Here is a 13,395-nt window from a genome sequence, read left to right on the forward strand (position 1 = left end):
GATTAAATCCTATCGCAAAGTCCATGACCTACATACAAAATGGACATCAAGAAAAATTAAACGATGCCTGGGTCCTGAAGAACAACAGGATCGCTGACGTACATTCTGCATCCACTTCTCATTCCCCTACAGTCAGGGACCAGTGCAGGAAGGTAGATGAAGGTCAGCAGACAACGACCCATAGCCCCACGAAGCCCCGCCCCACTCCGCTATCTCCGGCATGACCCCGCCCACAAGTAACGCCCATGTTGTGGCCCCGCCCCATCCGTGGAGCTCCCTCGGCTTTCGTCCCGCCCCCTTACTCCGTTCCTCAGTCCTTTGGGCCAGGACCATTTATGGCCCTGCCCCTTCCGGCATGCCCTCTTCCCTTCCCGTCCGGCCCCGCCCCTGACCACACCCCCTATCTACGTTTCTAAAGCAGCGCGGGAATCTTGGCGGGCTCCCGGCGGAGTGGCTCCGAAGCTGGCTCCGAACGCCGACCCCGGCTGGGCGCATGCGGGAGAAGGGTCGTAGCGGCGTCCGGGCTGGCGCTGGCGTTCTGCCCCCTTTCGCCTGTTCTCGAGACTGAGGTCAGGAACCAGAGCAGCGGCCGGCGCAGCCCCGTAGCCCTAGGCATGGCGGCCTCGGAGGAGGTGCCCGCTGTGGCTGAGGGCGCGGACTCGGCGCCCTGGGCACATCTGGAGGCCCCCGCCCGGTGCCTGATGCAGGCCCTGCAGTTGGGGCCGGAGGGGGCGTGGCGCGGCCTGGGGCTGCTGCGGGCGCTGGGCAGTCGCGGCGGGGAGCCCTTCGGCTGGGGCTGCGTCCTGGAGGCGCTGTGCCGGGAGGAACCCGCCGTGGAGGGTCCGGACTGTCGCCTGGAGCTGTAAGTCGTCTGGTCGCGGGGCGCCGCGTTTCATCCTCCACGTCGTGTCAGGCAGGGGCTGGCGCCACCCCACTTTTCCAGATGAGACCGAGGCCCGGAGAGCTTCACTAGGTCCCCACAGCCAGGCGTCCCTGCCGCGCACCCCAGGGATATGGAGGGGCATCCAACAGACCTTCACTGAGGACGAGTGGGTGCGACACACGCCTCCTGCCGCGTGTAAATGAGTAATTCCGATCTCATACTTCATCTCTAAGGAAATCGAACCCATACCCCCAGTGTAGGGATACTTAACGTATAACCACGTGTGCACAAGAGTAAAAATATGTGCGTTATAAAGTATACAAAAGTAGAAATTTAAAACGTGGTGACCGGACATCTAATGGGGTGGTTTTATAATGTTTTCAAAGCACAGTATACATTTTTTAGAGAAAATCACTTTCCTGATGACTTACGTTCTTTGGAGTGATTCTGACTTTTTTTTTTTTTTTTTTTTTTTTGACCTCTTTATGTGGCTGACAATTTCTCCTTGGAGCAGAAGGGTTAGCTCTGCCATTTTCTTATTTGATGGGCTTCCATTACTGGTATTCCGTTTCTTCTCTTTCTCTTTTTTAAGATTTTATTTACTGGGGTGCCTGGGTGGCTCAGTAGGTCAAACCCTCTGCCTTGGGATCGGGTCGTGATTTCAGGGTCCTGGGATCGAACCCCACATCAGGCTCTCTGCTCAGCGGGGAGCCTTCTTCTTCCTCTCTCTCTGCCTGTTTCTCTGCCTGCTTGTGATCTTTGTCTGTCAAATAAATAAATAAAACCTTAAAAAAATATTTTATTTACTTATTCATGAGAGACAGGGGGAGAAGAGAGAGGGAGAGGCAGAGGGAGAAGCAGGCTCCCCCAGAGCAGGGAGCCGATATGGAACTTGATCCTAGGGATGATGACCTGAGCCCAAGGCAGACGCTTAACCGACTGAGCCATCCAGGCGCCCTATGGTATTCAGTCTCTTTTCAGTCATCCTTACAAGCCCTGTGTCCATTTAGTGAGGTTGGTTTTGTTAAACGACATAACACAGTATCCATAAATGCGTTTAATTATCAAATTAAAGAAAAGACACAAAGTTAAAAAAAAAAAAAAAGTGAGGTTCCCCCTTCAGCCACCAGGGGGCTAGAGAAGGGGCTTTGCACTTCCAGATACTCCTCTCTCAGAATTAGGCTGGAGACTGGACTATGAATGGCCATTCCATACATTAAATAGTTGTAATACTTAATTTCTTATGTTTTAGATAAGGAGAAATGGAAATTCTAATATTGTTTTCCCCACACGCCACTTTGAATTTCTTTGGAGAAATGGGTTTAGGAGAGGGGAATCTGTGTGGCTCAGTCAGCTGAGCATGGGGCTCTTAATCTCTGCTCAGGTCTTGATCTCAGGGTCCTGAGTTCAAGCCCCACATTGGACTCCAGGCTGGGTGTAGAACCTTACTTAAAAAAAGAAGGAAAGAAATGGGTCAGGAGAACTTTGCACACCCCCAAATTGGAGGCCTTGGAAATGTTTATCCAGCTGTCTGGTTTTTTTCTTGCCAGAGTAGGAGGGGTACTTAATCTAGGGACCCTAGTTAGAACTTTATTCCAGTATAATTGGTTTCTTTCATAAGCCCATGTATTTTATCTTACACATTTAACACTTATTCTGATAAGGGGTCCGTGCACACACAAAAGTTAAAAGTCCTGAAGTAGGGTATTCCCTGCCTCAGCACTTCTCAATATCCTCTACCACAAACTGGCCACCTTTTTAACTTTTGCTTTCTTTTTTTTTCTCTCACTTCATGTCTATTGTTCACAAAAAAATAAAAGTCAGATTTTTTTTCTCTTTCACACCTCCCAGGTGCCCCTTGTATTGATGACAAGCAGCCCTGCACAGTCACATAGAGAGGAGCACAGGAGTGATGGCAGGTGGGCTCGATGTACCCATGGCTTGTTTGCCACCCCACTAAGCCTCAGGTCACAGTCACACAGTATCTGGATTCTTGCGTTGACAACATGGCAGATGGCTACCTTTGCTTTCTCCATGGTAGCCCAGGCTCATCTCCAGGCGCTTATTCTCAGAGAATTAATTCACTCAGTAAATGTGCCCCCAGTACCTGCGATGGGCTGATGCTGTGCTGGGTACTGGAAGATGGAGGAAGAAGAGACTGCCTCTGCCTCTTAGCAATTCAGTTGGGTGAAAGGAACGTCAAAGCGAGACAACTGTGACCCTGTAAGTTCCGGGGGATAGCCAAGGTGAGCATAGGGCTGTATGGGAAGCACTGTACAGCATCCTGGAGTATTACTACTACTACTACTACTACTACTATTATTATTATTATTATTATTATTATTATTTTGGGTCTCGGCCCATCCTGTAGAACTTTTTTTTAGTTTAATTTATTTATTTTTTTTTTTTTTTTTTAAGATTTTATTTATTTATTTGACAGAGAGAGAGACAACCAGAGAGGGAACACAAGCAGAGGGAGTGGGAGAGGGAGAAGCAGGCTTCCCGCTGAGCAGGGAGCCAGATGCAGGGCTCAATCCCAGGACCCCAGGATCCTGACCTCAGCTGAAAGCAGTCGCTTAATGACTGAACCACCCAGGCACCCCTAATTTATCTTTTTAAGTAAGCTCTACACCCAGTGTGGGGCTTGAACTCAGGACCCTGAGATCACAAGACACAACCTCTAGGGGGCGCCTGGCTGGCTCTGTCAGTGGAGCATGTGATTCGGGATCTTGGGGTGGTGAGTTTACTTTAAATAAATAAATCAATCTTTAAAAAAAAAAAAATAGAAGAAGTCATATGCTCTACTGACCAGCCAGCCAGGGGCCCCTGGAGTGTATATATATATATATACACACATATATATATATATATGTATATATATATACATATTTTTTAAAAAGATTTTATTTTATTTATTTGAGAGAGATCACAAGTAGGCAGAGAGGCAGGCAGAGAAGGGGTTGGGGAGCAGGCTCCCTGCTGAGCAGAGAGCCCAATGTGGGACTCGATCCCAGGACCCTGGGATCACGACCTGAGCTGAAGGCAGAGGCTTAACCCACTGAACCACCCAGGTGCTCCTGGAGTATATTTTTATATAAAGTTTGGAAAGGGATTTTTTTTTTTAAATAAAACAAGCATGGATCTTTTATAGGATAGATTTCGATGTGAATTTTTTGAGCCGAAATAGGAGGTGTCAAAGAGCAGAGCCTAGCACAATACATGATCAATTAAAAAAAGAAAAAAATTGTTTTTGTTTTTTCTTTAAGAAAAAAATTGTTAAAAAAAAAATGGAATTGCTCAGAGATTTTTTTGGTTTTTAGCAATTGTAAAATGAACTCAAACTGGCTTCACCACAACAAAAAAATACATGCTCAGTGAAGGTCTGTTGAATGGCACTCGTGCTGACCACCTCCATCCTATTGGTACTACCTCCGAGTGCCTGCCTGTCTGTCCATGGCCATCCAACCTCTAGCTCTATCCCAGCTGCCCTCTGCTCCTCCCAGCAAGATGCTCTTTAACTGCTTGTCCTCCTTCTGCTACCAGGAAACCCCTGCTGCTGCGATTGCCTCCGTTATGCCAGAGGAACCTGATGTCCCTATTGATGGCTCTTGGGCCATCGCTGCCCCAGAGTGGCCTACTCCCCGTGCTGCAGATTGCACGACAAGACCAAAGCCCCAACCCTGACGCCTGGCTCCAGACCCTGGGGGAGTTGCTGTGGAGGGATCTGAACGCTGGGGTAGCGACTGAGGAGACATCCCCACTGTCTACAGACTGCCAGAGACAGCTCCAAGGCCTGTGTAGGCGGCTAGGCCAGGGAGGCAGGAGGCTGAAATTGGCCCAGGCTCCTGTTCCCGAAGAGGAACAAGAGGAAGGCAAGGAGGACAAGGATTCCCCACGGCCTGGGAAACGCAGAAAGGGGCCAGAGGAAGAGCCTGCCAGTCCTGAAGGCGGACGGGCCCCCAAAAGGTTCCGGCATTTGGAAAGGGAAGAGGAAGGAGGTCAGGAAGAGGAGACACATGAACCTGAGTCTTTGGAGCCCCCGGCAGACGGAGGAGGTGCCTCACCCATGGAGAACCAGCTTGTCCTGGCCGAGCCCAGGGAGGCTGGTCAGAGTCTGGAGGAGGCTAAGGACCTAGCTGAGAGTTTGGAGTTGCCCAAAGCTGTCCAGGTACTAGAATGGGGAGGCTGGGTTTAGGGTGATCCCCCAGGAGTAGGGGGCTTATCCAGGGCCAAAGCTGGTCGGGAGACTATTTCCCAACTGGGATAACTAGAATCCGCAGAGCAGGGGGTAGGAGCCTAGGGTTAAGGAAACCGTCTCTACCCTACAGACTCTGAGGAGGGGGTGGGAAGGGAGGTATAGGAGGGCGGAAACCTTTGGCCTTAATGATCGACAATACGAAGTTAAAGCATTGCCACACAAGAAGAGAAGCTCCAGGGCTATACTGTGGAAGGAGTGGAATCATGCCAGCTTCCCGCCTGTCCTCCCAATCCCAGACCTAGGTCTGCCCCCATGAGGGTGGGTGCAGAGAGGACAAGTCTAGGCAGCTGCATTTCCATGGACCTCGTTGCCTTTGAATTCTTAAGCACCTCTCAAGGTTTAGGTTTCGAGCTCTTGACTCCCTGGAATCATCCTTGCCTGCTAGCTCTCACTGATCTGGGGCCTTCTCGGAAGAGGGGGTTAGGGCTGGGCCTGGGGCCACACTGTGCTGGTAGGGACTTGGCAGTGACTGGACTCTCCTCTTCAGGACCAGGTTCCCAGGCTGCAGCAGCTGCTCAAGACCTTTGGGGAGGTAAGTGGCCCCTGCTCACTGTTGCCCCGCCTAGACCTCAGCCCTGCCCAGGGAAGCACAGGTTGTTTGGATGGCGGGGGTCGGAGTGGCCGTCAGAGGACAGTCACTGCAGGGGCTTGTCTTGGCCCAAGGACAGATAGGTCATCTAACCTCAGACAAGTCCCTCTCCTCTTATAGCATCCAGGGTCCTCATCCACCCACTGTGCCAGACAAAGGGGTGGTCTCTGACTCATCATCAAGGGCTCTGCCTGCCCTAACATGGGATTTGCCTTTCTAGGGGTTGGAGGGTGCTCCCCCACTTGAGCTACAGCTTCTCCATGAATGCAGTCCCAGCCAGGTGAGTCCCTTAAGACCCTGAGGATACATCCCCTCTCCCCAGCCTTTTTCCATTTAAGTCTGTGTTTCCTTGCCTCATGTGGGAATGGAGAAGGGGATCTTGCTGGGGTTTTTCACCCTGTGTGCTTTCTTTTAGCCCTTGGATCCTCACCATGGGGGCAGCTCTCCCAGCCTCAACCTACCTTGGAATATCCTTGCCCTACCCATTCTGCTGCCCTGTTAGCTTGAGACAGCCTAGCAGAGGCAGACTGAGTGTGTCTGTGTCCTCCCTCCTACTTGGCAGATGGACCTGCTGTGTGCCCAGCTGCAGCTCCCACAGCTCTCGGACCCAGCTCTCCTGCAGCTCTGCACCTGGCTCCTGTCCCTTTCACCAGATCTTAGCCTTAGCAATGCGACCATTCTGACCAGGAGCCTCTTTCTTAGACGGGTAGGTGTGTTGTCATATACTTGGCATGCTAGGCACTTTGTGGGGGAGAATCTGAGCCCTTGGAAGGGTGGAGCTTGGGAGAGGGGGTTTCCAACCTTATAATGTGTCTGGCCAGTCAAGGCAGTGTGGGGCAAGGGAAGGGCATGGACCTCCAGGCCATCCATCACATGGCATCGACTTCCTCCTTCTTGGGTCCCAGACCCTTCCAGAAGCTGAAAGGGTTTTGGAGCTGGGGAGCTGAGCTTTGTATCTTTTCCAATGGGTGAATCCATGTGAGTCTGAGATAAAAGAACTTTTGTTTTTTCTTTGTAACATGTATCACCATCTGAAATACGTGTCTAATAAACATTTATTAAAGGGAAAAAGAAATGGGTGATTAATATTTTCCTCCCTGTTGGCTGTAGATTCTCTCCCTGACTTCCTCGGCCTCCCGCCTGCTCATCATGGCCCTGACCTCCTTCTGTGCCAAGTACGCCTATCCTGTCTGCAGAGCCCTTCTTGGCCCGGTGCTCCAGGCCCCAGAAACAGGTAATTCTAGAAACAGCCCCAGGCCTGGTAGCTCTGCCCTCTCGTTTCCCAGCACCCTTCATTCCAGGCGACCCTGGCCATTGTGTATTCAGTCAGTAAAGATACCTTCCTTCCCTGATGATGCCCCCCTATAATGAGCCAGGCATTTTGTTCCATCCTCTCCTGCCCTTTGCCCCCACACCTCCCCCCTCTGCTGTCCCCTACGTAGGCCCAGCTCAAACGGAGTTACTGTGTTGCCTTCTGAAGGATGAGGCCCTGGCACCGGACACGCAGGTTCTGATGCTGGGGTGAGCATACAGCCCTCCCTGCTGCCCCTACTCCACCCCCTCGCACGGGCCCAGCCCGTTCCTGGCCTCCTGGAGCTGGAGTCGGCTGGGGAGCGGGCCCTGAGCCTGAAGCAGGGGCCGCAGCATAGCGGATGCCTCTCTTGCTGTGGCCTGAGCCTGGCTTGTGCCTCCCCCGCTCCCACCCCCCTTATGCTTGTACAAGTTGCCATCCTGGGACCCTTCCCAAGCCCTCGGTTCCAGTCTTCTGGGCCAGGTGCCTTGGGGAGCGCAGGGAAGAGGCTGGTGGTCTCCACTGGAGCAGTTTACAGCATAGCTAGAGCCTGGCTGGCAGTTAAGAGTCTGGCTCTGGAGCCAGGTGGACAGGATTTCAAATCTCAGCCTTGCCCTGTGTCGATTCCAGCAGCCTTCTCCATCTCTCTGAGCTTGTTTCCTCATATAAGAAATGGGGATAATGTTTCCCCGGAAGGATTTTTCTAGATGTTAAATTTGGTAATGCACGTAGACCACAGCACAGTACTTGGCTCAAGTCAGTGCTCAAAAATTGTTATTAAATTGGTGTTCAATTTGGGTATTAAAACTGGGGAGTCAAGATCCAGACACATAGGGCGCCTGGGTGGGTCAGTTGTTAAGCATCTGCCTTTGGCTCAGGTCATGATCCCAGGGTCCCGGGATTGAGCCCCACATCGGGCTCCCTGCTTGGCAGGAGGCCTGCTTCTCTGTTCCACTCCCCCTGGTTGTGTTCCCTCTCTCACTGTCTCTCTCTCTCTCTCTCTGTCAAATAAATAAAATCTTTAAAAAAAAAAAATCCAGACACAGAAACAAGTAAGTAGCTAAGACCCCATGATCCTAATGCGAACTATAAAATGGAGACTCTCACAGGAGAAGAGGAGGGTCTGAAAAGTAACATCAGCCACCTCTGATTGAGTCCTTTCTCTGTACTTTTAGTTCTCTCCATTAGTCCTCACACAGTGCTGTGAGGTGGGTGCTGTGGCCGCCCTAGAGACGGAAAGCCTGAAGCTCATGTTCATTATGGGGTGTGGGCCAAAGGTCACACAGACGGCAAGTGGTAAACCCTGGGATCAGACTCTAGGCTGTGCATCTGAGAAGCCACACTGCTCCCATGTGACAATGCTGCCTTTCCACACGAGCAGGGGATTGCTCCCTAGCCTAGGAGGCACAGCTGGAGTGGCAGTCGCCATGGGCTGGGCGCTGCAGGGAAGGCTGCCTTTTGGCAAGCCTCATGGACCTCTCAATGGGCCATGATCCTCTGCCCTGGGTCACCCTCACCTTCTGTCCTCACAATGCACTCTCCATTCCTGCTATTTTTCAGGGAACCTTGGTACACCTCATGCCAAATCTTTCATGATCCACCGCCCCAGGCGTCTTGGGTCATAGCCTTCCCAGCACCAAGTGTGGGCTGGCTACTGGGTGGCCGCCAGCCTTGGGTGGCGGGGGTGGGAGAGGGCTCTGAGGACTTGCTGTGTTGGCTGGGGGAGCCTTGGCTGTCTCCAGGGTCTTGCACTGCCTTGGGGGTAGGAGCCGTAGATATCCAGTCGTGGGCTGTTCTCAGTGGGACCTCTGCTTCTTGCAGACAGATCTTGGAGCTGCCCTGGAAAGAGGACACTTTCGTGGTGTTGCAGTCCCTGCTGGAGCGGCAGGTGAGCAGGCTGCCTTAAGGAAGGGTGGATGCGGAAGTGTGGCAGTGCCATCGCCGTGTGTGCTGGGTGTGCGGTGGCTGGTGGGCATGGGCCCCCTGGGTTTCAGGTCCCTCCAGGGATGGAGGCAAACAGGACAGCTGCCCTGCAGCAAGCGGGGCCATGACAGCAGGTGAGTCCTGGAGCTTGAAAGGCTGGTAGCTGAGAGCAGACTGCATGGTAGAGCCCACGCTGTGCCTCTTCTTAGCTGTGTGGCCTTAGAGAGGGACTTTTGGGGTTATGTGTGTGAAATTTAACTTAATTTTATTTTATTTATGAAAGTTTTATTTATTTATTTATTTGAGAGAGAGCAAATGAGTGCAGGAGAGAGAATCTGAAGCAGACTCCATGCTGAGCATGAAGCCTGACATGGGGCTCATAATCCTGGGGTTGTGACCTGAGCAGAACCAAGAGTCAGACAGTTAACTGACTGAGCCATCCAGGCACCTTGGATTTAATTTAATTTTTGAATAGGTTATAAATTCATAGGTTCACAATTTTTTTTTAAAAGATTTTGTTTATTTATTTGAGAGAGAGACAGATATCACAAGCCGGTAGGAGAGGGAGAAACAGACTCCCCCCGCTAAGCAGGGAGCCTGATGTGGGGCCCGATCCCAGGACACTGGGATCATGACCTGAGCTGAAGGCAGACACTTAACCAATGGAAGCAAAGATTTTATTAATTTGAGAAAGAGAGTGCATATGTGCGAGTGTGGAGAGGGGTGGAGGGGGAGGGAGAGAGAATCCCAAGCAGACTCCCCACTCAGTGCAGGGCCCTACTTGGGGCTCAATCCCATGATCCTGAGATCATGACCTGAGCTGAAACCAAGAGTCAGATGATTAACCCACTGAGTGACTCAGGTGCCTCTATGTTCACAAATTTTAAAGCTCAAAAGCTAGAGTGAAAAATATTACCCCTGCCATCCAGATTCCCTTCTCCAGGACTAATCAGTATTAGTAGTTTCAGGGGAACTCTCCCAGAGATGCTTTTATATACAAGGACCCGTGTTTAAGTTGACTTTTTGCCTACTTTTTACGTAGATCAACACGCTGAGCTCAGTGCTCTGTCCTTTGCTTTTTTTTTTTTTTAATAAAGATTTTACTTATTTGACCGAGAGAGACACAGTGAGAAAGGGAACACAAGCAGGGGGAGTAGGAGAGGGAGAAGCAGGCTTCCCCATGAGCAGGGTGCCTGACGCAGGGCTTGATCCCAGGACTCTGGGATCATGACCTAAGCCGAAGGCAGACGCTTAATCGACTGAGTCACCCAGGCACCCCCTTACATTGCTTTTTTAACTTACAGTATATTTTGGCAGTTTTCCATATGACTGCCTAAAGTTCTGCCTCATTTGTTTATAACTTAGATAGCTGACCTAACCTCTTTATGCCTCAGTTTTCCCGTTTACAAAAGGGGAGTGATGATAGTAAGTACTGCCCAAGGCTGGGGTGAGGTGGAAGTAGATAATTGGTGGAAAATGCTCAGAACAGTGCCTGATGTATAACAAGCATTAATTCAGTTATTATGAAGGAGAGCTGATGCTCTTATGCTGACGGTACCCTTGGGACTCCTCACTTCTTTATATCTTTGGCCACCAAGCAAGGCTGAGACCTATGCACCAGGCTCTATGTGCCTTATCTCATTTAATTCTTTTCACTGTCTTTAGCGTTAGGTATCATGAGAACCATTTTACAGATGCAGAAATTGAGGCTTTGGTTATGTGACCTGTCCAGGCTTACTTAGTTAGAAAGTGGTAGAGTTTGGAATTGAATCTGGGGCCCTTTCTTATTCTCTTATCCCATCTCCCAATGTGTGCAGGTGGAGATGACCCCTGAGAAGTTCAGTGTGTTGATGGAGAAACTCTGTAAAGAGGGGCCAGCGGCCACCGCATCTGTGGCCTATGCCAAGCTCATGCTGACGGTGATGACCAAGTATCAGGCCAGTGTGAGTATTGGTAGGGCCATGAGGGTTGATCCCGCTACTGTGAGTGCGCCACAAGCATGTACATCTAGATGTTTGCTGGGGAAGACCCCTGAGTGTTAGCGAGGCCAACTATAAGTTCAAGCCCCAGACTGGGGAATGAGACTGCTTAGGAATTCGCGCATCCAGCCTACATCGCTGTGGGCCAGATGCTGTATGGTGCACTGGGGAATCAACAGTCCTGTCCTTGACTTGACCTCTCCACCAGTGCCAGTGAGGTGGGAGAGAGGTGGTAACCAGATCAGCCTAATAATCTGGAAGGAACCAGGTGAGAGGTGTGTGCGGGGCATTTGGTTGCAGAGCAAGAGGGGGCAACTAAACCTTGTGTTTGGGAGTTAAGACAGGCTTCTCAGCTCTGAAAGGGTGAGTGGTGGCCAAGGCCCAAGACTGAGGAAAGGGCATTTCAGGCCAAGGAAACAGTATAAGCAAGGATCTACAGGTATTAACTGAAGCCTAAAAACATGAGAATGGATGATGGTAGGGGTGAGGTTAGAGGTCAGAGTTTAAACACTGAGCCCTGCTAGGTCTTAGGCACTGTTTAAAGCCCTTTGCCTACATTAACTTGCTAGTTTATTCCATGTGTTAGACCCATGAGAAGATACTATTATTAGCTCCATTTTATAGATGAGGAAATTGAGACTCAGAGAGGTTAAAGTGACCTACCCAAGGTCACATGGTCAGGCCATGCTAATATCTATGGAAGACCCTGTAGGGTATGATGAGGAGCATGGGCTTTATCTTGAAGGTCAGGTGTCCTTGGCTGTTGGCTCTTTGCCTTTTTTGGGGAGTCACAGGCCCATTTGATGATTTGATGAAAGCTATAGATCCTCCCAGAAAAATGAAAATCTGAACACACATTTATGCACATTTTCAGGAGGCTCCTGGATCCTCTGGAGAGCCTGATGATCCTAGAAGAAGGGCCTCCAATATGAGACATCAGAAGTTACCCCAGGGCCCAGCTGAAGCTGGAGTGATTTGGTCAGATTTGCATTTTGTAAAGGAGCCTCTGGTATCTGTAAGGAGTGGGGATTGGAGAGAAGATACAGGGTAAAGATCTGTCAGGATCCCACAGGTCATAGAAGAAACAGTGTGGCATAGAAGGAGTTGTGACAGCCACTGTGGAGTATCTCCGACCCTCAGTTTTCTCATCGGTAAAATGGAGGGTTGTGCAGGTTACATGAAGCTAGGTTTATAAAGTTGCCACATGGTGAGCACCCAATAATAGTCAACTGTCATTGATGTGGCTCTCTTCATAAGTTGCACAGTTAATATCTGACCCAGGTCCACTTGAACCTGAAGACCTTGCATAATCATGGTGAAGTAATGCATTTAGATATCTCCTCCATTGTCCTTATATCCTGATTACTCTCTCCTTCCTAAACAGGGCCATGGGCAGAGGAGAAAGGGGAAGGATCAGTTGCTGGAGTCCTGATATGATTCTTCCCTGTCCCCAGATCACTGAGATCCACAGGCTGGGCCTGGCCGCAGCCCTAGAGCTCAACACCACTTTCCTGAGGAAGCCCCTACAGGCTGCCCTGAGACATCTGGCCCCCTGACCATCACTCCTGGAGCCTGAAGGATACTTCTCCAGCTGCCTGAAGGATGCTTCTGCTCTCAGTCAGTGCCTCACTCTGACTCGTTGCCTGGGGGTAAAGGCAGAGCCTGGCCATGCCAAGGGTCTGCTGCCTCCCTGCTCCAGGATGCAGAGAAAACATCTTGGCCTCCTAGCCAGCAGAGAAGGTCCTGGGCTAAGCAGGCTTGATGAGCTTTATTTCCAAGGGATGCTGACCTTGGGCTCACTCTTTGTCACTTTTGCTTCAGACTGTGTGGTTGGAAACTTTCTGAAAGACCTCAGTAGGGTCAAAGCAGACCCGGGTAGATGAATGATGCTTCAGGAGCCCTGAGGTGACCTGTGTCCTGTGCACAAATATCTTGCACTCAAGTGTATGTTATTACCTTCTGTGTTCTGACTTGGATAATAATTTATTAAAAAGTAGGAAGTTTGGGGCACCTGGGTGGCTCAGTGGATTAAAGTCTTTGCCTTTGGCTCAGGTCATGATCCCAGGGTTCTGGGATCGAGCCCCACATCGGGCTCTCTGGAGCCCGCTTCCACCCCCTCCTCTCTGCCTGACTCTCTGCCTACTTGTGATCTCTGTCTGTCAAATAAATAAAATCTTAAAAAAAAACAAGTAGGAAGTTTAATGTTTTCTTTGAGTCAGTATCTGCCTTCTTACGAACTCTGGGTATTTTTTGAGAACTAACAGACCCTGCCATCTCCCACCCTACTCAATGACAAGGGGCATCTTTTTCCTGGTGAAAGTTTCTGTGAGGGGAAGGTGACAGAGATCTCTAGTTCATTCATTCACGTTCTGGGCAGTGTTGTGTGAGACCACTCCTCTCAGCCCCATCAGAGCTGTCTGCTGAGTAGGTGACTATGACACTGACTACAGGGAGTGGGGCCTGGAAGGTGGG

At 50.5% G+C, this 13,395-nt stretch overlaps 1 protein-coding gene across 3 annotated transcripts; it reads left to right on the forward strand.

The window, feature by feature from the left end:
* The first annotated feature begins 397 nt into the window (after positions 1-397).
* Positions 398-13,006, forward strand: FANCE (FA complementation group E). 3 transcript variants are annotated; one of them, XM_045074758.1, is made up of 10 exons: positions 398-862; positions 4,427-5,051; positions 5,629-5,673; positions 5,951-6,010; positions 6,293-6,436; positions 6,841-6,964; positions 7,173-7,251; positions 8,843-8,909; positions 10,762-10,887; positions 12,378-13,006. In XM_045074758.1, exons 1-10 carry the CDS (start codon positions 615-617, stop codon positions 12,477-12,479), a joined length of 1,620 nt encoding a protein of 539 aa, XP_044930693.1. In that variant the 5' UTR covers positions 398-614; the 3' UTR covers positions 12,480-13,006. The 3 variants fall into 3 exon arrangements, 2 of the variants coding, with proteins under 2 accessions (XP_044930693.1, XP_044930694.1); XM_045074759.1 differs by having other exon boundaries at positions 12,308-12,437; XR_006605189.1 differs by lacking the exon at positions 7,173-7,251 and having other exon boundaries at positions 12,378-12,400.
* The last annotated feature ends 389 nt before the right edge of the window (positions 13,007-13,395 follow it).

Source organism: Mustela putorius, unplaced genomic scaffold, assembly GCF_011764305.1.
Source record: "Mustela putorius furo isolate JIRA1106 unplaced genomic scaffold, ASM1176430v1.1 tig00000135_pilon_pilon_pilon, whole genome shotgun sequence".
NCBI classification, from domain to species: domain Eukaryota; kingdom Metazoa; phylum Chordata; class Mammalia; order Carnivora; family Mustelidae; genus Mustela; species Mustela putorius.